Below are 25,493 nucleotides of genomic sequence, written 5' to 3'. Positions count from 1 at the left end.
AACAATTACTTTTTCTTAATATCTTAATATGAAAATTAATATTACCAACATATCCTAATCGATTAAAATCTAAAAATATGAGGAATTAGAAATATGTTGATTGTCATCTAATGGTCTCTCTAATTTGGTAATTGGAGAAATAGGTCCAATATTGTACAATCCTTATACACTTTCAGCTTGTTTGTTCGTGACAGTGCCTTGCTGTGTACAACATAAGGGTCTTGAAATCATGCTTCTCCTATCTTAGCCTCTCTATTAGTAGTATTGTTTATTTCATGTTTTTACACTATACTATGGTTTTCAGAACAGCTTACATATTTCAAAAATATTTATATACCCAAAAGAAACATAGACAATTAGATTGGGAAGGGGCTTGTAAGAGAACACGAAAGAGTGAGACTGAATGCTTTGCTTGAAGTTTGTAACTCTTGTATCAAGTTTGAAGAATAGGACTTTACTCTTTCTCTGAGATGAATGCTTTTCCAAATTATCACTGCCAATGAACCAAATTCTTACCCTCACCTAATGTCTGTGCGATTCTCCAAGCAGAACCATTGTTCATTGAAATAGTTGGTGAATGACTTTTTGGATAGACCATCTTAATACACACACCATTTCTTAAATGAATGTAACTTGTTCTCTGTGGATTGAGAATAAATTCACTCACTTCAGTCAAATAGCTTTGACCATAGCAGGAAATCTGTATCCAAAAATCGTGCCTACAGTTCATTCCTTGGCACAGCAGAACTGTCAGCTCTCAGCTTAGCTATGATGGAGGTAAAATCCTTTGGTGATGTGAGGGTCATTGAAGTACAGCCTTATTACAATGAAATCCAATATCTAAAAATTGTTCTTATTTGGGGTTAGCCCTACTAAATATAAAACAAACAAAAAGACTTTATATATTTATGTTCATTTAAGAAAATACTAGTAGTGATATATTATTTTGAAATATACAGTTAATGTTTTGAGTTATTTAAAATTTATATTGAGAAAAACATGTATTTTCAGTATTGCTGTAGACAAGCATCTGCATAAGACTGTTAAATTGATTGTTGTCTTATATCAATCAACTTTTATAATACTCATTTTTATTGTTATAACATTTTATAAATTTTAAAGAATATGACAAAAAGGATATTGCAGGTATTGATGGGGGGTCCCTGGGAGGAGTTCGGGTACAAAGGGGAAATAAGAATGTGATGCAATTCTATTTACTTAAAATATGTTTTTAAATGTTAACAAATTTAGATAAATTGAAATCATATAACTTTTCTCATCATAATGCAATAAAAGTTAAAAAAAAAACCCAAAAACAATAAACAAAACTAAAAAAAACTTCAGTGCAATGACAATTAATTCCTTATCCATGAGGTTGTGTTTCAGCTCAGTGAAAGCTGAAACCACAGAGGGTGCCGACTCCTCCATGTGCTGTTTTTCCTATGCACATGTATCAGTAATAAAGTTTAATTGACAAATCAGGTATATCAAGAGAATAACAGCTAATAATTAGAGCAAACACAACCAAGTGCTTATGTAAGTTCTCTGTGAACTTTTTAAAACTCTGTCCTGTGTACCACTTAACTCTCTTGGGATGATAGCAAGATGGACCAAGGGGCTTTTTTGGCTTGCCCTTGGTGTGCCGGAATTGCTCACGTGACTGTCTTGTGCTTTGTGGCTGGCTGCTATTCAGTAAAACAAGAGTTACTTGGATGCAAGCTTGGCAGTACCATGGCAGTTGGTCTGGTAATAGAAACAGCTCCTGAGTAACGAGTAGGTGACATATCCCCAGAGTGAATATGCTGGGCAAAGTTTGGCTCACATCTTGGTCAGGATTGGGCAGGAGAACTCAAGTTTTCATTTGGTATTCAGAATGTGACTTAAGATGTAAGGGTTTGTTGTTGTTACTGTATTCAGAATGACATGTAATTTAAGATGTAAGGGATTGTTGTTGTTTGTTTTTTAGAACAAGCTATTTAATAATTTAGACTAGAAGTTTCCCCATTCTCTACGGTAGTGTCAATGTGAACTCTAGGCACATAGTGTCAGAGCTGAATCAGAGGCCACCACCCAGCTGGTGGAAGAGCTGGTGTTCTAAACACGGTATGCACTCTCTGATAAGTGGTTATTAGCCCAGAAGTTTGGAATACAGGAAGAACAACCCACATTCCACAAGGAACTCAAGAAGAAGGAAGACCAAAAGGTGGACATTTCATTCCTTCTTAAAAGGGGAACCAAATACCCACGGAAGGAGTTACAGAGATTAACTTTGGAGCAGGGACTGAAGGAAGGGCAAGCCAGCCTCCTGAGAGGCTCTGATAGTACCTGACTAACACAGATGTAGAGGCTCACAGCCATCCATCGAACTGAGTACAGGGTCCCCAGTGAAGGAGTTGGAGAAATGACCAATGGAGCTGAGGGGTTTGCAGCCCCTTAGGACGAACAACAATATGAACTAAGTAGTACCCTCAGAGCTCCCAGGGTCTCAACCACCTACCAAGGACTGCACGTGAAGGGGTCTGATTGTTCAGGCAGCATGTGTATAGTAGAGGATTGCAAATTCAATCATCAATAGGAAGAGAGGAGCTCGGCCCTGTGAAGGTTCTGTGCCCCACTGTAGGGGAATGCCAGGGCCAGAAAGTAGGAGAGGGCAAGGTAGCAGGCATGGGGAAGTGGGAGGCAACAGGGGTTTGTTTTGGTTGTTTTTGTTTGTTTCTTTGTTTTTTGGAGGGGAAACTGGGAAAGGAGAAATTTACATGTAAATAAAGAAAATATCTAAAAAAAAAAAAAGAGCTGGTGTTCTAGCAAAAACTTATGACTTCTAGGTGGAATCTATATTATCTCATCACTGTATTATTGCTTGAGGTGAGACAACTAGTTTGTATGCTTTGTGAATTTACCCTGAAGGCTATGTGACATACACCTGTAAAAAGCCAAGAGATCTTGCATGTGTGGGCCAAGACTTGGTCATACACATGATGAAAACAGACTGTATCTCTAACTTGCACTGTGCATCAGCCACTTGGAAATGTGGGAAGCCTCTTTCAGCAGCAGGTACTGTTGTGTGTCATCCAGAGTCATTGGACCCTCAGAGCTCAGGGAAGATACCAATCAATTCAAGCCTGTCCTTCAGAAAGTCTCCCTCACCTGCTGGCATACCGTGCCAGGGTTGGAGTGCTCTGAACTGGTCGGTCAGCTAGTAAACCTGGCCTTTTCCCAGATGGAAGGGTAAAGTGACATAGAGGAGACTGGTGGAGTCCTTCTGTTGATGCACTGGTAGCAGGAACAGGAAGAATCCTGAGGGATCCTCAGAGCAAGGCAGGCTGTAACTTTCTGTGTGTGCGTGCGTGCATATGTATGAATGTGTGTATGTATGTATGTATGTATGTATGCATGTGTACAGTATTCGAGTACACACACACACAGTCCTCCCTTTGGAGCACTTTCTTGCTCTCTACAATCAACACTTACTTCTTTGCAGGTACACACACACACACACACACACACAGTCCTCCCTTTGCAGCACTTTCCTGCTCTCTACAATCAACACTTACTTCTATGCAGGAAGGAAAGGCTTGGGAAGTGTTTTCTGCCCCTTGAGGTTTCTTTTTAAGCATACATAAGTTTGAGGAGACTATTGTTGGCTTTACAACCTGTGGTCGGTATCTTGGGTGGCGGTGCCTCTGAGAAGGCCTTTGGTCTCTAAGCGGTAGGGTGATTATTTGGGACTATCAGGCGTGGCAGTGACCTCTCTGTCTTCCTTCTGAACCCTGGAGCATGGGCCACAGTGTCCCAGGTAGCTCAGTGTGCTTCTTCTGACCACTATGAAGCTAAGGGTGCTAGAACTAGGATGAAGCTTGTTACTGGAGGGAAGGGAACTGTCTGACACCCTTGTTTGGTCCCTCTCTGTCTCCTGTGTGATTCAGATAGCTGCCTGCATGTTGCTGTTTCTCTTCTTTGGAAGGATATGTTTGGGATTTCCTGGGTGAGGCCTCTGTCTTCAGAATTGAAATTCCTTACACAGATTGACTCCCCTGTATGGCCTGGCCTGATCTATTACCTCTATGTGTTGTGCATTGGAATTCTGTCCATGGGGACTATGTGACTACAAGTTACTTTGAAGTTACTGTGCTCTTTACGTGTGACTCTTGGGTGCTGCTGATGCAGGTCTGCAGTGGAATGCATGTCACTGCAGAACATTTAATACCACTCATCACATAATAATTTTAAAGGAAAGGTCTGGTCTGTGTAGTTTTGTGGGTCTTCTTTCCTTCATGTTTGGCAAACGTAGAGGTACCAGGAGGTCTTTTTATCCATCCAGTGCCAGGCATTGGTGGTCGGTGGGTTCTAGTCTCATTCTTGCCTCAAGTCAGAACAGCCGATTGCTTCCTGAATATGATCTAAAAATGGCTTTCAAAGAAATGATTGTGTAATCTGTAAGTCCACTGGTACTGGCAAGGCATTCCCCAGGGCTGCTTGGAGTACTCCAGCACCCTGCTTCCTTCTGACTGCCACGCATAGCTGCTTTCTTTCTTTCTGTCAAAGTCCAGACCCTTCATTGTTACCTTGGAAGAGGGGAACTCTTGATCCTAATGCTTGTGGTCTCTGCAGAAAATCCCGCTTCTGTGGGCCAAGTACAAGTGTGAGCCAGGCTAGCTCTACCAGATGCCCTCAGGCAGGAATCCCAGTTCACCGTATCTCAACTGGGGGCTGTTTTGATTATTCTACAAAGAGCTTTTCATTTTTTCTGGCAAGTAAAAACAATCTGTGCTGGAATTGAAACTGTCCTCTGAAAGGAGGGGACCATCGCCTGCAGAAAACTTACTGTTCAACTCACCGTTTCTGAAGCCAGTGTCTCCTCTGTTCCTCAGATGGACTTTCTGGCCGAGACCAGCCTGTGGAGCTGCTGAACCCTGCCCGTGTGAACCACATGTCCAGCACGGGTAAGTCAGTACGCTGTGCTGTGAAGTCCTTCTTTACTGGGGGAGTATGGCAGGAGGCCCAGGTCACTCTGGAGGTGGAAGTCCGTGTGCTAAGAGCCAAATGCTTTGGACTTGATGCATACTCATATGGCATTTCAGGTATCTTTGATGCCTGGGCGACACCTCTCCTTTCCCACCCGCCACACCATTGGCTTTACACTAGGACACTGAGCAGAGGTAGAAACAGGGGACTAAATGTTTCATGGATGTGTCCAGCTTTTAAAGTCTTGACTGTTTTGAGAAGTTTTGGCTTTCCCTTTCCCTCAAGTATAGTTTGCTAAAGTCATTTTGTCTAACCCCGCCATAGTTTGGGCATTTGGAGATAGTGTCCTAGTTCTTGCCCAGTGTGGAATGAGATAAGAGTTTCTTACATGCCCTGATGAACTGTGAATAAAATGATAAATAAGCATAGTTTCTAAGAAGTAGGCTTTGTGTTCATCTCTCTGCAATGAAAAGCGCACCTTGCTCTTTGAGAGCCTAGTGTGAGGATGGATTGTGGCTCGCAGTGCTCTGGCCTGGCCTGGCCTGCCTCCCATCTGCTGCTGTCGCTGTGCGAACTGAGTACCTGGCTTTTGTTCTCTTGTTCCTCAGACACAATGATAATGCTTCCCAGCAGAATTCTCACTAAGCTCAGATATGTGTGTCAGCTTCTTAGTACTTCCATGATAAATGTCGTCTCTTAATGTCACACTGACTAGCTGAAGATGGCGTGGGATGTCCTTGTGATGTGCCAGCTCCAGAACCAGTATTTGCTGTGCCTGTCACCCTTGGTTTGTTTCTCTGCTCCAGCATGGTGTATCAACAAGGGTTACCACACCTCTTCTACCTCCATAAAGCCAAGCTCCCTTCATTTCCTAGCATGTGTCACACACCGTTACAGTACTGAAGGTCAGAGTGTGTGCAGCATGGTTGGAAGCCTATAGAGAAGCACTGTGCACTGGCAGAGAGGAGCATGTATCCACAGGGTGTGGGGAACATTTCATGGAGCCTACGTGTTGGCGTTGTCTGGGAAGCCGTTAACATAGAGGGTATGCTTTCACCCTCTTTTAGATACTTTAACCAAGTATCAAACGCCTGCCTCACAGAACAAAGAAGATTGAGCTAAAAAACCTTGAAAATTGATGTGAAATATCTTTAATGTTGCATTTTTATACTATAGAACAGAAACATTTCAAGTGGTTTTTTTGTTTGTTTGTTTGGTTGGTTGTTTGTTTGGTTGTTTGGTTGGTTGGTTGGTTTTTTTGTAGTTATTAGTTGTGCTGTATTCCTGACCGTTGAGTTAACCTTCCCTATTTCCTGACATGCTTTGTGTCTCATCTAAGCAGACATCCTTCACTTGAGTGGGAAAAGTGCCCAGGCAGTCCTTCTCACTGCCAGTCTCATTTCATTTCTAGACCATTCCTTGTCCTGTATTTGTGAGCCCATAAAAAATTCTGGTGATGATAATTAAGCCTTGCTATTTTGTAGCAAGAACTATTAGGGCTGGGAGATGCCCTGACTCTTTCTTTGCCACCACCTGCTGCCTTGGTGGAGTGCTCAAATTGGAGTTTTTCTTGGGAGTATAAGACACTCTTTCAAAGAGTTCCCCAAAGGCAGCCGGCGGGGGCCTCCCCTGCCCCAGCTCAGAGTAGTTTATCCTCCTCTGCTCCTTACTTTGCTTCCCCGACCTGGGCAGTGTCTAGCACATCCATTCCCCTCTTTTATTCTGCTTTGGACTCAGTATGGAAGGAAGCAGAAAAGGACCTGTCCTGAGCCCACCCAGGACACCATCTGTCTCCTGTCCCTGTTGCATCATGAGACATCATCTTCCTCTGGTTGGCCTGTTCCTTGTCTCTGGGTTTCTCCAGCCCAGCCCAGCCCAGCCCAGCCCAGCCCAGCCTAGCCCAGCCCAGAGGCTTTGTGAAGGTGTTCCTAGCAGGAACTGTTTCAAAGGAAGTCAAGCTGCTGATACAGGAAGACCAATGGGCAGACTAGGATAAGAGAGTCATGAGAGGTTCTTAGTAGATGGAATCAACAAGGGCGAGGGTGTCGGGAGTACCAAGCAGAGAGATCTGAGGTGTGGGTTACCCAGTATGGAGTATATCGCCTGGCCGTATCTCTGGTGCCTGCCAACTTCTACCATATCCCAGTGCTCAGCTAACAGAGTAAGCGTCTGGCTGAGATGTGAGGTAGAGCTGCTTTCCAAGTGACTGACCTCTTAGTCCACTTTGTTGTATTGTTGCTAATGGAACCGAGGGAAGAGTTACTCTTGGGGTCCTTTCTGGTCATGCAGCTGCCTGCCGTCCCCTTCCATTCTCTGGGGACGCTGCCATCCCTGCTTTCTGTCCCCTTCCATTCTCTGGGGACATGGTGCTGTCTGGTCTTCTTCCCAGGTATTGTCTGTCTGTCTGGGCTCTGCCTTAAGTGATGACAGTCCTGTTCTATCTGGTGAGCTCACTGTGCGCCCATTATAGGAGACACGGATATCCAAAAGCTGGCCAGGCCCTTCAAGGCCCTGGCCACTGTTAGTAACTTAGACTCCCAATCTTGTTGAACTCCTGTAACCCACTCTGAGATGGCTGCTGGGACCCAGCACCCTGGAGCAAAAGACCCACATCTCACAGGTAGCCTGCAGCCTCCACTGAGCCTTGCTTCTGCCTGGTCTTGCTTCCTCTGTTGAAGGGATCTCTGGCTTTTGCCAGTGGCATGAGTAAGGATAGCCAGGTGGGCTGCACTCTCTGAGCACTTCTCTACTTCTCTACTTCTGCTTTGCCCTCCCTTGGTCCTGGTGCTACCATTTCTGTGCCTCAGAGCACTTTGCAGTTGAATCTACACCGTGTTTCCCATGGCTGCTGCTGGCTTTTGAGCCAGTCAGTATCTGAAGAGACACCCATGTTCTATCAAACTTCTTGTAGACAGTGTGCTTGCCCAACATTCTGTTGGTTTATTTTGCTTGTGTAGGTCTTGTGACTCTTTAGACAACCCACCCATCACTCTGCTTGTGCTCACTGCCATCACTTATCAGAAATGCTGCTAGCTTTGAGTACACCCTCCTGACGGTCTGAGCTTCTGTCTCCCACCCCAGCCTAGACGCTGCCCTTTCTGCTCTGCCCACTTGTTTCCCAGTTGGGATCCTTTACCATCCCAGTGCCCAGGGAGGAGGAAAGCAGCCTTCCCTCTTGGGTGGATATGGGATTGCTTACTTCTCACAGTGGTCCACTCCTTCAATTCTGCAGACCAGAACTGCTCCTTGTCCACCACAGGATGTTGCATGAGGCAGGGAAAGGTATGTGGCTCTTAGTTTTAGAACTGAACACTCAGGGTGGCTGTCCAAAGCAAACAGTTCTCGTGGTGTGTGTTGTGCTCCCAAGTGGTCCCAGTTTCAAAGATCCCAGTGTCCTACGATTGATAACTGGTGCATGCATGTGAAAGGAGTATGTGAGTACTGGTTTGTGAGAGTGTGGAGATAAAAGGCTAACCTGTTATGTTCTCTTGCACCTACCCACTTTTCCTGATAGGAACCTAGAGGTCTGGGATTAGACTAGCTAGGCTGGTAAGCCCCATAGTTCCTTCTCTCCCTCACAACAGAATCACATATGCTCACCACGTGCCCAGTGTTTTACATGGCTTACAGAGATGAATCTCAGGTCCTCATGCCTGCACAGTAAACATTTTACAAACTACTAGGCTGTCCATAACATCTGTGCGCTCTCCCCCTCTGCCTCATTTCTTAATTTTAAAAAGAAATTTTTTTTTTATGTGTGGTGGCCTCAGGAATAACCTCCAGGGTTGTGTCATACAAAGGATGGAGAACTAGGCTGTATTTTCCATGGATATTTGAGAGTTCCAGGCAGCTAGGGCAGGCAGGAAGGGTTTGGTTCAATTGTCATTTATGACAGGACTAGTGTACAAAGACAGATTCATGCACTGTGACATCACTTGTGCTCAAAGCACTTTCAGTCTGTGCTTATCAATTTGTATTGTAGATTTTAGGATTTTTGTATTTCAGGTGAGTCAACCAGGATATGCAAGAGGATTTTGTCAGCCTTGTCCACCTTAGTTAGCCTGAATGGGCAATAGTTTTCAGTAGCTATATGTTAGCCTTGTGTAATCTCTCCTACTCCCAACACTTGGTTACCTTTAAGGAAGAATTACTTTGGGTCCATACCCTGTACACCTGGTTGGACCCAACTCAGGTCCTGGTGTTTCTAAGTGACTCCTGTGCTGCCATGTAGGACAAGAACCTCAACACACAGATCATGGGGCCTCTTGACAAGGGGCTACATGTCAGGCCAGAGCCAGAACCTCAGCACACAGACCATAGGTCTCTTGACAAGGGGCTACATGTCAGGCCAGAGCAGAGAGCAGAAGCAGGTGGCCCTGTCAGTTTGGTAAAGAGCGTGAGGTATGGGATGCTAGCTCCCTCTCAAAAAGGAAGCTGTCTTAACTCCCTTTCTCTAGCATTCCTAGCCACACCCCTCACTCCATGTTTCCTGCTGGGCTGTGTCTGTTAACTGAGAGGAGAGCTAATGGGGACACTGGGTCAGTCTGGCCCTTGCATCTCCAGTTTGCCTTCGAAGAGCCCATTCATTTCCTGTAGATTCCTTGCTCTGTGCTTGTGTGCATTCTTATCCCTGGGCTCCCTCCCCTGTGTTGATTGGGATGTTCTTAGTCTTCTTGGGTTGACCATTCTGCTCATTTATTTTCATCTTTTCTTTTTTGATAAAAGAGTTTTAGGTCATACCCCTCTGGGTAGGGCTGAGATGGCTTTTGATAAGTTATGACTTATGATATTTAATTTGTAAAACAATGTCAACATTTTGTAAACATTCATGTTTCACAAGGGAGTTATTTTGATATCTTTTATAGTTCTTTTTAAAATGATACTTAGATGTTTTTAAAATCTGAAAGTATGAGTTTTCCAGTAGACCTTTGTTAAGATACACAGCATGTTAGAAGTTACTGGGCCTTTGGATTTTACAGACAGCTTTTTTGATACTTGAGTATATGTCACTTGTGTAGACTGGAAGAAAAGGTCATAAGGTCTAAGTTCCATGGGGACTAAGAGGACAGTGAGGAAGGCGAGCCATAGGTTGTGTCCAGAAAGACATGCTCCAGCTCATTCTCCACTGACTCCTTCCTATAAGCAGGAATTACTGCAGCCAGGCTCTGTCCTTAGCTTTTGGGATATGTGCATGTGTGATTCAAACAGAGATCCCTGTTTCTGTGGTGCTAGGCTGTAACTAGAGGAACAGTCAAGGAAGAGCACGATTAGGGGCAGGACAGAGGGCAGGGGCAGAGAAGGTCAGGATCTTACTCAGGTGGTTGGAGTTTTCTTGAGAAGCTGATGTAATTTCAGCAGCATTGGATGATGTGGAACTGGTCAGTGATTGGGGGATACAGGGCGGTGCTACTAGGCTTGGGCAGATACCCTAGTACCAGCAACCAGGGGAGGTAGGGCAGAAAAGATGATGGCCGTGTGATGGCAACATCACCAGTCAACCTTTGTGTACAGGAGAGAGACTCCTGCAAGTTCTGGCTGGTGCTGTGGAGGGGGATGGTAGCCCATCTGGGACAGGGGCATTGGGCATGAAGACCCAATAGAGACCAGTTGCAAACTAGATGGGATAGTGGCACAGCCAACTGGTACAGTGGGAGTAAAGAAAATCGTTGGGACTAGAAATCCAGCAGTCAGTCGGATTCTCAGGTGATGCCTACACTTGGGATGTAACAGAGACAGCAAAGTGGAAGTTGGAGTGGGATTGGCCTGAAACACTTGGATGGTGGAGTCATGTTAATCAACTATAGTGGGTAATGTAGATGTGACCTACCTTGTGGGGTTGTGGATTCAGAAGGCACAGATGTGAACCTTGGATGCAAATATGGTTTCATTCAAGGCCACCAAAAAGTCTTTTTTCCCAGTGTCTGCAGAATCTGTCTGCAAGAGGTAGCAGAACATTCTGTTAGTGATTCTCCACAGGTTGTGCCATGGGCCTGGGTTGAACCCAAAGAGAGTGAGTGTCCACATATGAGGCACCAGTTGCCATAAGTTTCAGGTGGACTTGTTCAAGGCTCAGCTCTGGCAGTTCAGAATAAATGATGACAACTGTTACCTTGTCACAACAAGCTTGTCTGTTAGGTGCCTTGTGTGCTCTGCTGTGTCATTGCAGGAAGTGCCTCAGTAGGCACAGGTTAGGAAATAGACTGGCCGTCCAAGTAACTTCCCCAAGGCCACTCACTTGTCTGGTGGCTGACTCCCAAGCTGCCAGCACCTCAACTACACCCTGCCTGCCCAACACACACCACATTTCCAGTTGCCTTTTGCACTGTTTCTATCCCCAGGGATCCAGGAAGCCCCTGAAGGATGCTGCATTCCTCTTTGGCCATCTGAAGTCAGGTGAGGTCAAATTGATTTCTAGAAAGCCCAGGTTGAATGATCCTGCTTCCTTGAGGGGAGGGAGCTGGAGGAGACCCAGAACCCAGCAATGAAGCCTTCAGTTTGTTCTTATTCCTTCCTTCCACCCCATGCAATAAGCATCTATTTTTAAATATTTCTGCTGTTCCTGTTGGGTAATAGTGGTTCCTACTGTGGCCCAGCTGTAGGTGAAATGTATAACCAAGTGTTTGGAGGTTGCTAAGAAGGAAATTCCGAAATTCTTTGTTCTTATGTAATATTGACCTTATGTAACTGGAATGTCAAAGACAGTGCAGATTTGGTACCCTTCCCAGACCACTGGGGCTATTTTTAATTTTCCAGTAATAAGTTCTTATCCATTGAGTCTAGGGTAATCAGATTGCATTCTAAGTTAGTTTGAGATGTTTGCTGTTGTGAGCAGGTCCAGTGGTATTGCAAGTAAGAAGTTTCCCTGGGGCCCTGGCTAGACCAACTCTAACACTTATGGGCAAGGACTAAGTTGACTCTTACCAATTCTGAAGACTTTTCCACCTGTGAGCATGTCTGTGGCCATTGGGTGAGTCAGTGGTCAATAATACAACACTGGTTTGGATGTTTCTGTGTTATTGTTCACTCTTAGAATTTCTCCTATTGATGGCATGGTTTATAAGGTCACCACAGCCAAGACACTAGTTCTGCCCCTCGACATTTCTGGAGGTTCTGCTTCTTTGGTAGTGGCACTCACGCATCAAAGTCTGCGGCAGTTTACTGGGTTTTGGTGGTAAGTCCTGGTGATCCATACTTTTCAGGAAGTGCCTTCGTATGCTTCTCCAGGGCTGTCACCCACTGCACCAGGCTTTATCTACAGTTCTTGCTCATACATGCTTGCAAGTCTCCTACTTTTATAAGATAGTTTTCTTCTTGGGTGATATTGAATAAGTTAGGAACATTAAAAGAGTTTTCTAGGGAACTTTCAGGGTAGTTCTGAAATAGGCAGCAGGGGAAGTCTAACCCTGACTTTACTGTTTAGTAGAGCAGCCCAGATGGCTAGTTATCTCCAGGTAGCCCCTTGCTGTTACAGCCAGCATAGAGGACTTTATACAAGCAAAACACTGCCTAGCCTGTGCAAGACTCTAGTTTGCCCTGTTCCAAAAAAAAATCACATTGTCAGGAATGCAAGAGAGATGCAGTGAGGCAATCGAGTATGTGGCCCTCATGCCCTGGGTTGGTGTGTTGCTAGGAGCCCTCAAACAGCTAGTCAGTGTTGTGCATAGCCTCTGGGAGAGGAGAACTGTGTTCTATGGGATACCCTTGTTAGTAAAGTCTTCTGTGTCGACAGAAACCCTTGGAAATGATTGGTAAAGACAATTTTGTTCCTTAGATGTCTGCTCATTTATTTTCATCTTTTCTTTTTTGATAAAAGAGTTTTAGGTCATACCCCTCTGGGTAGGGCTGAGATGGCTTTTGATAAGTTATGACTTATAATATTTAATTTGTAAAACATTAATATCAACATTTTGTAAACATTCATGTTTCACAAAGGAGCCAGTGGTGTTGGCTAGTTATCTGCCATCTGCCTGCAACATCGTCAGGACTAAATTTATGTTTGTTGTTTGATAAGCATCTTGAAAAAAAATGCACTTATCAAAATGACTCTCCATCCCTGGCAACTCTGGCTGGCAAGAAGACATTTAAGAATACTGACAGATATGAAAGTGATTGCTTTTCTGGTTGAAGGACTTCTGTGTCCTGTTGTCAACATGCAGGGAAATGTAATTGGAGGTGGAAGGAGGTACACAGAATGACATGACTAGGCGTTCCCTGGCAGCTTCTGGTCAGTCAGGGGAACCCCAAACCCCTCCCACCAATCCCTCATGTGCTTGCCTTATGTTTGTTTGTTCTTTTTGTCCCTTGCTTTCATGGAACAAGCAGATACCTGTAGTTTTGTTGGTGGAGCTATCGTAGTTCCTGGGGCTTTCTTAAGAACTTTTTCTTAGGGATCCCTTTGCTTCATTCCTTTTCTTCCTAACACTGCATGAAGAACTAAGTGGTGTTTTGTGAACACTCTTTAAGTTTTACCCCTCCTCCCAGGTTCTGTTGTTGTTATTGTTTATTACTATTATTTATTTATTCATTTATTCTTATTATTACTATTAACACGTGTAAGACTGGCAGTTATTTTCTGTGTTCAACTTTAAATAATTTATAAGACTTTTGATGTGTTATACTTATTATTTTATAGCTGTTCACACATATTCAGAATATAAGTGTTCAGTGCTCTCCTGTTCCAGTGGTTGTATAGTCACTTCTGTTTGTCTCATTACTTGTGTTCTTATGTAGCATGTTAGGTCTGTGGGTTGCACTCTGTAATGCATGTGTCAGTGTCAGGATTTGCTGTTGGAATGACAGAATAACTAAGACTTGTGTCTTAGTTAGGGTTTTATTGCTGTGAACAGACACTATGACTAAGGCAACTTTTATAAAGACAGCATTTAATTGGGGCTGGCTTAAAGGTTCAGTCCATTATCATCAAGGCAGGAACATGGCAGCATCCAGGCAGGCATGTTGCAGGAGGAGCTGAGAGTTCTGCGTCTTCACCTGAAGGCTGCTAGCAGAATACTGGCTTCAAGGCAGCCAGGATGAGGGTCTTAAAGCTACACCCACAGTGACACACCTACTCCAACAAGGCCACACTAATAGCGCCACTTCTTGGGCTGAGCACATATAAAGTATCACAGCTAGGCACTTTACAAGAGAGAAGTGTACTTTAGTTTTATAGGTCAACAGTGGCAGCTGGAAAGTCCAAGAACGTGTACTAGCCCCTGGTTGGGGATCTTTTGCTTCTTCCATAGGAACACACAAGGTGAAGGCAGTATGGAGAGGTACAGCACCTTCTTTCAAGTTGGTTAGTCCAATCTCGAGAGCTGCTCGGAGGGCTCGGAGGGTTTTGAAACTCTGCAAAGCTAGGCTGCTCCCTGCCCCGCAACACACACACACACACACATACATACACACACACACACACACACACACACACACACACAACTAATACCAACATGAGTTTGGAGAGGACAACCTGTGTATGTTTGGAAGTTTTCTGGCTTCTCCGTGAAATTCATTTTTGTCAGTGCTTTGTGGAGGCTTGGGGAAGGCTTAAATAATCTGGCATACACCTGGAAGCATGGATGTGACCACCATAGTGACTCTGTTGTAGAATCCAGAGTACCAGTCCTTTGTTTATCTGCTTATGTCAAGGGCAAATTCTCACCTGCCACTGCTGTTTCCATCTGTGCATTCATGCTCTCTTGCCCTCTGTGTCCTCTGGTGTCTCCTCTAAGCTCATACACTTATTTGTACCTGTTAACATCTTTGCAAAGCTTGTACATGAGTATTCTGGACTTGGTTGGACGCCAGCCTTCTACCCTTTTCTTCCTGTTCTCTCCTCTGTCTTTCTAGTAACGTCATATGCCTGGCTTCTGAGGATCCACAGAGTAACATAGACCCTTTAGCCACATCTTCAGCCTGTAAGTGCATAGGGTTGCTGGAGGAATAGCAAGTGGTACACCTGGAGACAGTATTTGGACTGGAGATTAGAAGCCCCAAAGGCTCCAGAAGGCGTTTTTTTCTTGAAGTTGCTTGTGTTTTCAAACTTGAGTTTTTTCTCAAGTGTAATCCTAAGAGACTGCTATCTTAAACTCTAGCAAGTGGGGCAAATCATAATGTCCAGCACCCTCACATGGTAGAAATAAGGGGTGGGGCCTTGTCTCTGCTGAGAGAGGACCCTTTCCACTCCTTCCCTAGACTCAGATCCAGTCCAAAGCTCTGGCATCTGTTGTGCCAGGCCTCAGTGCCTGGATTCCTGTCAGCACCCGTGCAGCACCAAGCCTGGAAGCTCAAGGGGCAGAATAGTACTCTCCATTTAGAGCAGGAGGAGGAGTGCAGAGCTGAGGGTAGCGTCATCCTAGCACCCTTGCAGGTGACCCTATGGCTGGCCATCTGCTTACTAGCTTTCAGAAAATCCTGTGACTGCCTTTCCTTAGAGGATATGTTTTCCTACTGTCCTCAGAATGAAGTTTAGGGACAGGTAGGATTGGTGCCACCACTGAGTCCTTTACCCAAAGCAGTCCTTATGTGTGGAGAGCAGATGCCCTCCTACCTGTCCAGGAGGCTAGGAGAACAAGGCCTTTTGAACATGTCACCTCAGTTTAAGTCATGAGTTGCTGGGACTCCTAGGATCTTCTTATAGCTTCAAAGGATGCCCATTTTCAATCAGCTGAAGCCACTCCTTTTAGGAACAATGGCTGGAGCTGCAGATTAAAGCCTCTGTGGATTAAGCAGCCGTACTTCACCCCACTGGCCCCTAGAGCTTCCTCCACAGTCTCTGAGAAGTCTGCACACTGACTGGCCATTTTGAGTGGCCCTCCTCCAGGCTGATGACTGGAGTGCCAGGCTGAGGCAGGTCGGCAACTCCAGACAGCAGTCAGCCTCAGTGCCATTTGTCAGTGACAGCATTTCCATTGCCTGTGCTTATTTCAGTTTTATTGCTCCTCAATTTTTATAGAAAGTCCCTGAAGAGATCTGAATATACAGGGTCTGGGGATAGTATCCTCGGACTTACACTTGTCTGACGTTTCTGTGTAAGCAGAGGCGGAAGGATGAGTCAATCCCTGCCTGGGATGCTTTGGTAGTTTTTAAATTTAATGATGATGATTTAAAATTCTTTGTGGTTCTGGGGAGCAGCCTTTGGGCTCTGCTGCTGCTGGGAGAGCCTGTAGCACTAAGCTACACTGCAGCCTCATGCTGAGGATTCAATCCTGTCTTTGCAGTGTTTAGCTGCTGAGTAACTAAAGTCATTGCTTCAGAGAACTCAGCAAATTGGAGCTGGTGAGGGACTCCAGCTGGCAGTTCAGCACACTGAGAGGTAAGATAGGGACAGAAGGGTATGGCACTCCAGTGCAGATTTGTTGGCATTTCTCTTTCCTTAGTGCTATGCACGCCATTTCTGTGTCTTTGCTTACTAAGCCTGGCAAGGAGACTATAAAGGAGTTGTATTGCTTGGTGATTTTTACTGTGAGAGACAGAGTTCTGAGTTTATGGATAGGCAAATTTGACTGTGATAGAGTTCTGTGTTTATACCAAAATAGGATATAGGGAAAATATGCTTATTTATATTTTTTGGAAGATTTACTCAGATTAGTCTCAAATAGGTTGTTTTATTGAAACGTATATATACACACATATATATATGTATGTGTGTGTTATATACATATATATACACACACATTTCTATCTATAGATAGATAGATAGATAGATAGATAGATAGATAGATTGATAGATATAAAAAACACATACCAAGAATTGGTAAACTGCACATCTAACACACGTGGATTTTATTGTAAGCAGGTTATACAATAAGGCTGTAAAAGAATCAGTTGACATAATCCACCCGATACAGAGTACAGAGTAAAAACCAAATATGAGTGTATTTTCTGTGAGAAAGTGTGTTTAAGTAAAGCTGGAAGATTTCAGGGGATAGTGCTAGATGGCATTAACGTGCAGGACCGACCCCACTCTTTCCCATTCCTAAAACAGTGTCCCTCCTTAACCTACAGGACTGACCCCACCCCTTCCCATTCCTAAAGCAGTGTCCCACCCCTACTTTCACTCTGCGGTGGTGTAAGCTTTCACTATGTAAACCCTTGAGGCCTCTTCCTAGCCCATAGCATTGGGTCCTAGATCCCAAACTAAGTTCCTAAGAAGAGAACAGCTGCTTTCCAGAAGGCTCTGCACCCCATTACACAGATCAGTGCTTCTGCAGCACTTGGGGTCATCAGAGGTGTAGGTGTGAAGCTGGATGGATGTGGACCGCTGCACAAATCTGGAACCACCAAACTAGTCTGATGGGGGTTAGGCCTGTTGCTCCTCCTTTCATCTGACAGTCTTCCTCTGATCTTTCTGTCATACTACCTTACAGAATTTGCTTCTATGCTAAGGGCAGTCCTTTGTTAAGAGGTAGTATACTGGTTAGTTTATTGTCAATTTGACACAATTGAGTTATTTGGAAAAAGGGACTGAGCTGAGAAAATGCCTGTGAATTGGCCTGGAAGCAAATCTGTAGTGCATTTTCTTAATTAGTGATTGATGTGGTAGCTAGCACTCAGTTTATTGTGGGTGGTGCCAGCCCCGAGCAGGAGGTGGTCCTGAGTTCTGTAAGAAAGCCAAAAGGAGCAAGACAATAAGAAACACCCCTCTATAGCCTCTGCTTCAGTTCCTGTCTTAACTTCTGGTAATGGACTATAAGCTGCATGATGAAGAAATATTTTTTTTCTTCTTAAGTTGATTTTGGTCATAATGTTTTATCACAACAATAGAAATTCTAACTAAGACAGCTGGTTTGGTGTGTGTCAGAAGCCTTCTGGGGCTGGCCTGCTCATCAAGTCCAATGTACTGGCTTAACATTTCATGGTAAAGAGCTCATTCTACATCTGTGTGCATTCCAGAAATATGAGGATGTTTTCAATAATGCTGTGTGAAAGTCTTCAGTTTCTTTTTCACTTGAGTTTTGGTACATGAAAGATTTGTTGTGGTTGATAGAGAGAGTTGTGTCCCTATCCACAAAAATGATCTTCTGTGCCCGTGCCCTCAGTAAGTCTGTTGTCTTTCTGGCAGGGATCTCCAGTGGTTCCTGTCAGCCTCCTGGGAATATGTCTGCTGCTTTCCTCAGCCCAAATGCGGTGCTTGCTGGGGTTCTGTGCAAGATGATCTTTCCCAGCTTTGTCTTGTGCTCATAGTTACAGAGTGGCGACTTCATCTCAGCGTGTCCTCAGTGTGAACTGCTGTTTGTTTTAGCTCTCTTGAGTGAGTCCATTATCTTTGTATAGACGACTGGGGCAAGCTGACTAATGTCATTTGAGAATTTTGTGGTAGAGACCATGATCTTTCTGTTGTTTTCACAATGTCTTTGTCTAGTTCTCTAATGGGGTTTTCTACTCCTGGTAGGGTGAATTAGGGCTCACACTTTGTATTTCTTTGAAGAATGTTGTTTAAAATGATGACCACTTGGTTGGTACTTTGCCAGGAAGCCCGTGGGAATGATTTTTGTGGTGAGGTTTTGAAATATTGTTTCAGATTATGATGATAGTATAGAATTAATTTGACCAGTTTTTTTGTCTTACCAACTTAGAAAGTTATATTTTTAGAAGTGTGTCTATTTGACATAGACTATGAAGTGTAATGTTTTAAATTACTGTCATATCTGAAGTATCTGGCTTTTTTTTAGTCTATAATATTTTTGTATGTATGTATATACATATGTATGAAGATATGTAAATAAAAACATGCAGTGCCTGAGACGAAGCCTGAGCCCCAGCATGTGGCATGCTCACACTTACCACATGTCTCTTGTGGTTCTGCTCGTCTCTTACCTTTTAATTTGTGGCTTTTCTTTATTTTCTGAATCTTTGTTATCTGAAATTTGTCTGCTTCTTAGTCATTTCAAAGAATGCTTTGTTATATAACTTGATGTGTGAGCTCTCTTCATTCATGCATTTATTTTGTTTTGCATTTGTTCTGACGTAAACATAACTTTTATTCTCCTGTAATAATTGTCATTTCAGAGGCTTACCTAGGCCTAGTCCTGGAAGCTTCTAGCTTCTGAATATTCTTATCTAGGTCTAGAATGTGCTTTGCCTCTGAGACTTACTGCTGAATAAGATCACCCTTTCTTTATAGTTCTTTTTGAGCTCTTGTTGGCTGGTCAGTGCAGCTGTTTTGGCTCAAAACTCCTCCCCATTCTGATTCAATCTGGCTTCTCTCAGTCTCTCCTGAATTGTTCTACTTAGTCTAATGCTAACTTTGGCAATCTGTTCTAGTCTTCTGGCTCCTCATTCTTTGGCTCATTCTGTCTTCACCTGTATCTAGCTTGTTCTCTCTCTACAACCTATCTTTGTAAAACTGCCTCCTCTCTCTGAACTGTCCCTCCAGTAGCTTCCCTTTTCTCTCTCTCTCAGGAGAGTTGGTGTATCCTATCCTGTCAAATCTTTCTCTGATTCATCAGTTTGTTTGCCACTCAATTGGACATCACTTTTAACATGGATGCTTCCTTCTACAAACTAATTGTACCTTCATTGTTTGGGATTTAAGAGGTATATTAAGGCACGTCTGTATTCTAGGCAGAGGGATTAAAGGTGTATGCTAAGGCTAAGCCACACCACAACTAGAAATAGGTTTTTCCAGTCAACAACATAATCTTAAGGGTCACAGTGTGATCAAATATCCTGCAACATTCGAAAATTGTTTAATTTTTTAATATAGATCTAACTGAGGAATCTGTATTCTTACTGTCAGATACAAAGTTCTACTTTGTTCAGTATCTTCCAAGAATTAATTAACTATTTTACTTATTTTTTGGAGGGGAGGTTTGAGACAGGGTTTCTCTGTGTAGCCTTGGCTGTCCTGGAACTCACTCTGTAGACCAGGCCGGCCTCGAACTCAGAAATCCACCTGCCTCTGCCTCCCAAGTGCTGGGATTAAAGGTGTGTGCCACCACCGCCCAGCACTATTTTACTTATTTATTTGTTTATTTATTTTCGCGTGCGTGCGTGCGTGCGTGCGTGTGTGTGTGTGTGTGTGTGTGTGTGTGTGTGTGTGTGTGTGGATTCTTTTCTTCCACTGTTTGATCCAGGTACCAAACTCAGGTTATCAGGCTTGCTAGCAAGCACTTCTATACAATGAGCTATCTCTTTCATATGCACATCTGTTTGCTTGTTTGTTTATTTAACAGAGATTCTGACTGGTCTGGAACTTGATATATAGGCAGAGCTGGCCTAGAACTAAATCATTCTGCCTCTGCCCAACAAGTGCTCACATGACCATCAGGGGTCTTTTGTTTCCAATGTGAGTATGATACCATTTTCATGCTTAGATTATATCAAATGTTCACTCAATGTTTGTATGTCCCTAGGGCTATCTAGAAATAGTGTTTGCGTCAGGATCCAGGGAACATCCCCTGGTTAATTCCTAGGCTCCTCCTCGCTACTACTTTGTTTTGTTCTGTATTCTTGAGATTTGTCTGCTGAAGGTGGTTGGTCTTGTAGTGGATACTGATCCTAGCTTTTGTGTTCCAAATGTTGAGGCTCCCATCAGATTACAGCTTGTTGGCTTCTGGCCACATGTGTCAATGTGCTTCTGCACTAGTCTCTGCTCTAACTCCTATGTATCAACTGTTCTCTCAGTCCCAGAGGTGAGCCAGTGTTGTAATTCCTGTTTCTGTGGTCACTCCACTCGCACATGGGTTTGTGTGTGTGGCCTTCGTTTGGGTCTCTGTGGTTTCTTTGGGAGACTGTCTTAATGTTGTATTGCATTTTCCACTTGGTTCTGTTTTCTATGTCTGTAAGTGTGTATCTTTCACTTAGAAAACTTTTAGCTATTGATTTTTTAAATCTTGCCTCCCCAGAGTTCTGGCAGATCCAAGCCCTGACTCTGGAGCCTGAATCCTGGACTGAGACATGCTGGCATCCCCCTTCTTGCCGTGTGGGATAGGCAGGCGGGAAGACTGAGTACACAGGGAAGTGAGTGGGTGGAATAAAAAGGAAAACCTCTCCATGTCCCCCGGACTGGGAAGGCTTGGGCATGGCGTGGGACACAGGGACTCCCGAGCAGCTTTGGGCCCCCGAGGTTGAGGAAAGCATTCCCGTGGAGCACTCAAGGCCTACCATGGAGGCAGCAGAGGAGAGACTTGGGTGAGCCTGCTACTATTCTTAGTTGTTGAAAGAGAGGCCAGCTCTCTTATGCTAGGCCTGGGCCTGGGCCTGGGTCTGGACCTGAGCTTGGGCTTGGGCAATCTACAGCCTTTTTGTGAGCATACATACAGAGTCTTGGGCATTGTTCTTCCAGAGACAGAAAGTTCTAAGGGCAGCAATGTTGGCAGATTTCTGTGGTCAGCAGCAGTGTCCAGATGCCAAGAGGCCTCTGGTCACTGCCTCTTATTCCATCTATTTACTCAAGGTCTTCACTCTATTCTAGAGCCTTCTACACTATAAGTACCTTTTCAGTGGAGCTTGGTGCATTCAGTTTTCTATTTTCATGAGGTCTAGGTTGTCGCTGGGGTGTAGGCACCTCCTGCTTGAACTTGTCAAGCACACAGCATGTTGGATCAATGCTGCAGGATATTCCACAGAGCTGGTTTCCTTTGTTTGGCTAGTGAGTTCCAGACTCACAGATGCTGCTTCACTGTGTGCTCCCAGAGCCGGAGCTCTGCTTTAGCCAGGCTTCTTCTCTTTATTCTCCTACACTACAGAGAACATTTTATTTGCCAGCAGAGGGGTGTTGTGTGTGTGAGACTCTGTTTATGTATGTGTGTGTATGTCTGTGTCTCTGTGTTTATGTGTGTGTGTATGTGCACACACATGTGCGTGGGGTGGGGTGGGATGGGATAAGACAGACTTTTATTGGTCTCTCTGACTTCAGCACCTAATCAGGGACTAAGGATGCCCCTCTTCACTTCCCTAGTGTCTCTGATGCCTGACAAAACTGGAGGGCCCAAGTCCTGCTTACATGAAAGGTGGCTGATGAAAATCTTTGCTTCTGTGTTCCCTGGCTCCTGGCTGCCCCTCACCTGTGTGCTAGCATATATCATGTGTGGGCAAAGGAACCTGGTTTAGGGCCAACTTGTGTCTGAGGTGGCCTAGGTAAGGACAGGGTTGTTCCTTCCAGGGACTTGGTGTGTGATCCTGAGACATAGAGGTGATATGACATGAATTTGGGCCCCTGTCTTGAGGAGCTCATCATTCTAAAGCTTTCTGGGGTCTCCTGAGATTTGGACTGCCTCTGGGTGTTCAGAATACTTCTGCCATCTTTCTTTTTCCTTCCCTGATTTATGTCTGCCTTTCAGGTAGCCACCATCATACTTATTAAGGAAGGGCATCCTTGAACATTTAGCCCCTTGTGTTGGCTAGCACAAAGCCCCAGAGGATCACCTTGCTTGGTAACAGCTGTCTTAGCTCAGTGTGATGAAACTGTCCCTTGTTTGTGGTCTGCTTGGGCCTTTTCTGCCTGGAAAGACCTATACATTAGAAAAGTATAAATATACTAGAGTGAGCACTGGTGTGAGAAGAATGACAGGCAGCAGAGGAGGCACACCTAGTGTTACCTGTAGCTTTTTGTTTTCATAGTGAAAATGATAGTTCACGATTCTCCTGTCTACCTACAGTCTGCAGTAGGGTTGGTCAGGGTTTCCTGCTTGTCCTGCTTTTCCTGAGGTTGGGTAGGTAGATGGTTACTGCATGTGCACAGGAACTGTTTAGGAAAGAGAATGTATCTTGTGATCAGTAAGCTGTAGGCTCTCTAGCCCAGCAGGAGTTGAAGATCCACCTTTGATTAAGAACAGAACCTAAGTCTCAGCTAACAGGAGGGGCTGGTGGTCAGGCAAGCCCTTGTGCAGGCTCTTTAATGAGGGACTCAGCTGGGGGGGGGGGAGAATGTATTTTAATCATATATCTGAGCATTTCTGCTGAAAGGAATGTCTGTGGTGGTGGAATGTCAGTTCCAGAGCATAGGTTCTTAAGCTGCAGGGTACCCAGATTTGTTAGTGCAGTGGGGGCCCCCAGGGACTAGCTAGCTGCCATGAGATAAGGCCTGGGCCTTGGCTTGGTTCCTGACTCTACCTACCCTGAGAACTGCTGTCCTGGCTGAGCTGTGAGTTCTGGATCTTCCTGGGCTGTGCATCTTCCTCAGAATTCTTGATGTCAGTTTTGCATACTAGGGCTTTTCTGGGTTTGGCAATCACTAGCTATGATGAGCACCTTACTTAGACACCGTGTTTTAACATTTCCCACTTGTCTGACAGGGTGCAGTTGCACTGATTCCATGGACTCCTATGTACATAAAACAAGTCAATATGTCCAGCAGACCAGCCTAGAGGTAGGGCATGGTGTGGACCAAGATACCAAGAAGGAAAGGAGTTGCATGTGCAGCTTTCTGCCTTCCAACTTGGAGAATGCCTCTCATAGGACTGGATACAATAGTTTACCTTCCTATCTAGAAGAAGAAACATGGGGTTAATCAGTGCCTAGAAAATTATGTTGCCTCTTACTTCCAGAACCATGCATGGAAAACTCAACTCAGAGAATAATACATTTTAGCATAGGCTGTGTATGGCATGTATCTCTCCTGCCCAGTACCAATTGGACAGTCTTCCCATAGATGTGCCCACAATACCTTTCTTTACAATTTGGTTACTAAAGAGTAAATCCCACAGTGTAGCCTCTGTTTCTACCTCACTAGTTTCTTTCTCAAGCATGAATTCTATCCTGATGAATTGCTAAGGAAGTTCTTGGGCATTGTTTACGAGCATTGCAGTGAGGCAGAGAGAGATGGTATAGAAGCCTTTCCTGCCTGTGAGGCTCAGGCCATGCCACTGTGTTGTGCATACTTGGTACAAAACATTCTTAGATGTTTGCTCTGTAAAGTGCTTTTGACTTTTCCACTGTAAGTCCTTCATACAATTGCACCTGCATGCTCATGTGCACATAAAATAGTTGTAATTCCATTTCAGACATCTTTTGGAAAGGATATTGGAAATAAATCAGAATTTTGAGTGGAGTCTAGATAGGGCTCTTCAGTACTTGTGAGTTGATGATGGTCTTAATATGTTTTGTGCTCTCAAGTGCTGCGACAAGAGGGAGGTCGAAACGCCATGTGTATAATTTCATTCACTTTAGAAATGTACAAGAATGACAATAAGAACATAATATGCCATAAGTCCAACCCATAATAGCACTCATCCCAAAAGCCAAAGTCTGATTGCTAAACATTGACCTACATGAGGGTCAAGAAAATTGTGAGAGCCAGAACAGGTCGTCATGTCCCATCAGAATAGAGCTATTCTGAAACCTTTGGGTTTCAGAACTTGGGCCAGCCCCAAGACTCCCTGTGAATGAGGACAGGACTCTTTAAGTATCTGTAAGATCTGTAGCTAAGAGAGACACGTCATTAAGATATTGTAAAACACACCACCCACACTGAAAGACTGATCATTAATTTTAAATTTGGCAAAAAAAAAAAAAAAGCAAGCACTTGTCCTCCCTTCTTAAAAAACCCTCTAGTCAGAGTAACAAGGCAGAGAGCTTTTACAGAAAAACCCGGTGAACACTCAAAGAAACAACTATGAAACCAGAAGGATATTGCTACTAATAACAGCCATGGTTAGCTGCTAACACCCACCTGTGATGCCCCCACCAGTCTTCTAGCTTCCCAGGCTCTTGCTGGAGAGTCATAGCCAGATATGCCAGGCCCTTAGAACATATCACAGTTGGCAGAAAGCCAGGACAATGAGTTCATTGATCCAGGCAAGTGTCATCAGTAGAGCTGTAGGATAGGTAGCCAGTGTCTACAGCTGGCATGTGTTCATGAGAAGAGTTGGGAGTAGGGTGGGGAGATCCTTCACATGGCTGGCAGAATACGGTGTCTCTGAGAGATACAGTTTTCTGACAATGCTGACCTTCCTGGGTTCTGATTCAAACAATATAAAATCCATTTTTGAGACTGAAGAGTGGGGTGACTTTCTGGTCACTTGATAGCATGGAATTCTACCTAACTTACTTGGATATGCTGACAGTATCTTATTGTCCTATATGAATCTTCCAGAGACATTTGTTGGGCATGTACAGATAAAGTGGTATGAAGGAAGAGATACACATAGGTGTATAGATAGTATGAGGACCACATGAGAAGTCCATTGCACAGTTCTTTCTGCTTTATGACTTTGAAAGACCAGTACATGCATGTGTGCAAGCTTACATGCCCACGGTGCAAGTCAGTTCATTCTTTCTACTATGTGGGCTCTGGGGCTAGAACTTAGGTCTTTACATCTCCTAAGCCATCTCATTGGTCTTGCTTTGTGTACTTTTGAAATTGTCCCTCAAACACTTAAAAATGAACATCTAACAAAGGGTGGTAAAGCTAGCAAGAGTGAGAGGGGCATGTTGGCCACATCCTGGAAGGTGGAAAGTGGGCATTGGAAAGCTCAGCTTATCCGGCAGTCCTTACAAAGCCAGATCCTTCTCCTGAATACTGAGAGTGACTAGGTGACGCCATGGAGTGTAGGCAAGCAGTCTGCTGGTTTGGAGACAGAAGAACC

The 25,493-nt window shown here is 44.3% G+C and overlaps 2 protein-coding genes across 7 annotated transcripts in view; both read left to right on the top strand.

Moving 5' to 3' along the window:
- The window catches only part of Per2 (period circadian regulator 2), a 750,618-nt gene that overhangs the window by 88,537 nt on the left and 636,588 nt on the right, over window positions 1-25,493 (top strand). The window lies entirely within an intron of this gene.
- The window catches only part of Hdac4 (histone deacetylase 4), a 257,625-nt gene that overhangs the window by 121,133 nt on the left and 110,999 nt on the right, over window positions 1-25,493 (top strand). For 2 of the 6 annotated variants that reach the window (XM_031368438.1, XM_031368437.1), the window contains one exon: window positions 4,872-4,943. In XM_031368438.1, coding sequence (XP_031224298.1) covers window positions 4,872-4,943 — 72 coding nt within the window. Of the gene's footprint in view, window positions 1-4,871; window positions 4,944-10,813; window positions 11,359-25,493 lie in introns of those variants that run through there. The other 4 variants (XM_031368434.1, XM_031368433.1, XM_031368436.1 and 1 more) reach the window with 4 other exon arrangements.

Source organism: Mastomys coucha, unplaced genomic scaffold (genome assembly GCF_008632895.1).
Source record: "Mastomys coucha isolate ucsf_1 unplaced genomic scaffold, UCSF_Mcou_1 pScaffold14, whole genome shotgun sequence".
Lineage (NCBI taxonomy): Eukaryota > Metazoa > Chordata > Mammalia > Rodentia > Muridae > Mastomys > Mastomys coucha.
The sequence above is the reverse complement of the archived record's forward strand: the minus strand, read 5'-3'. Positions and strand labels throughout refer to the sequence as shown.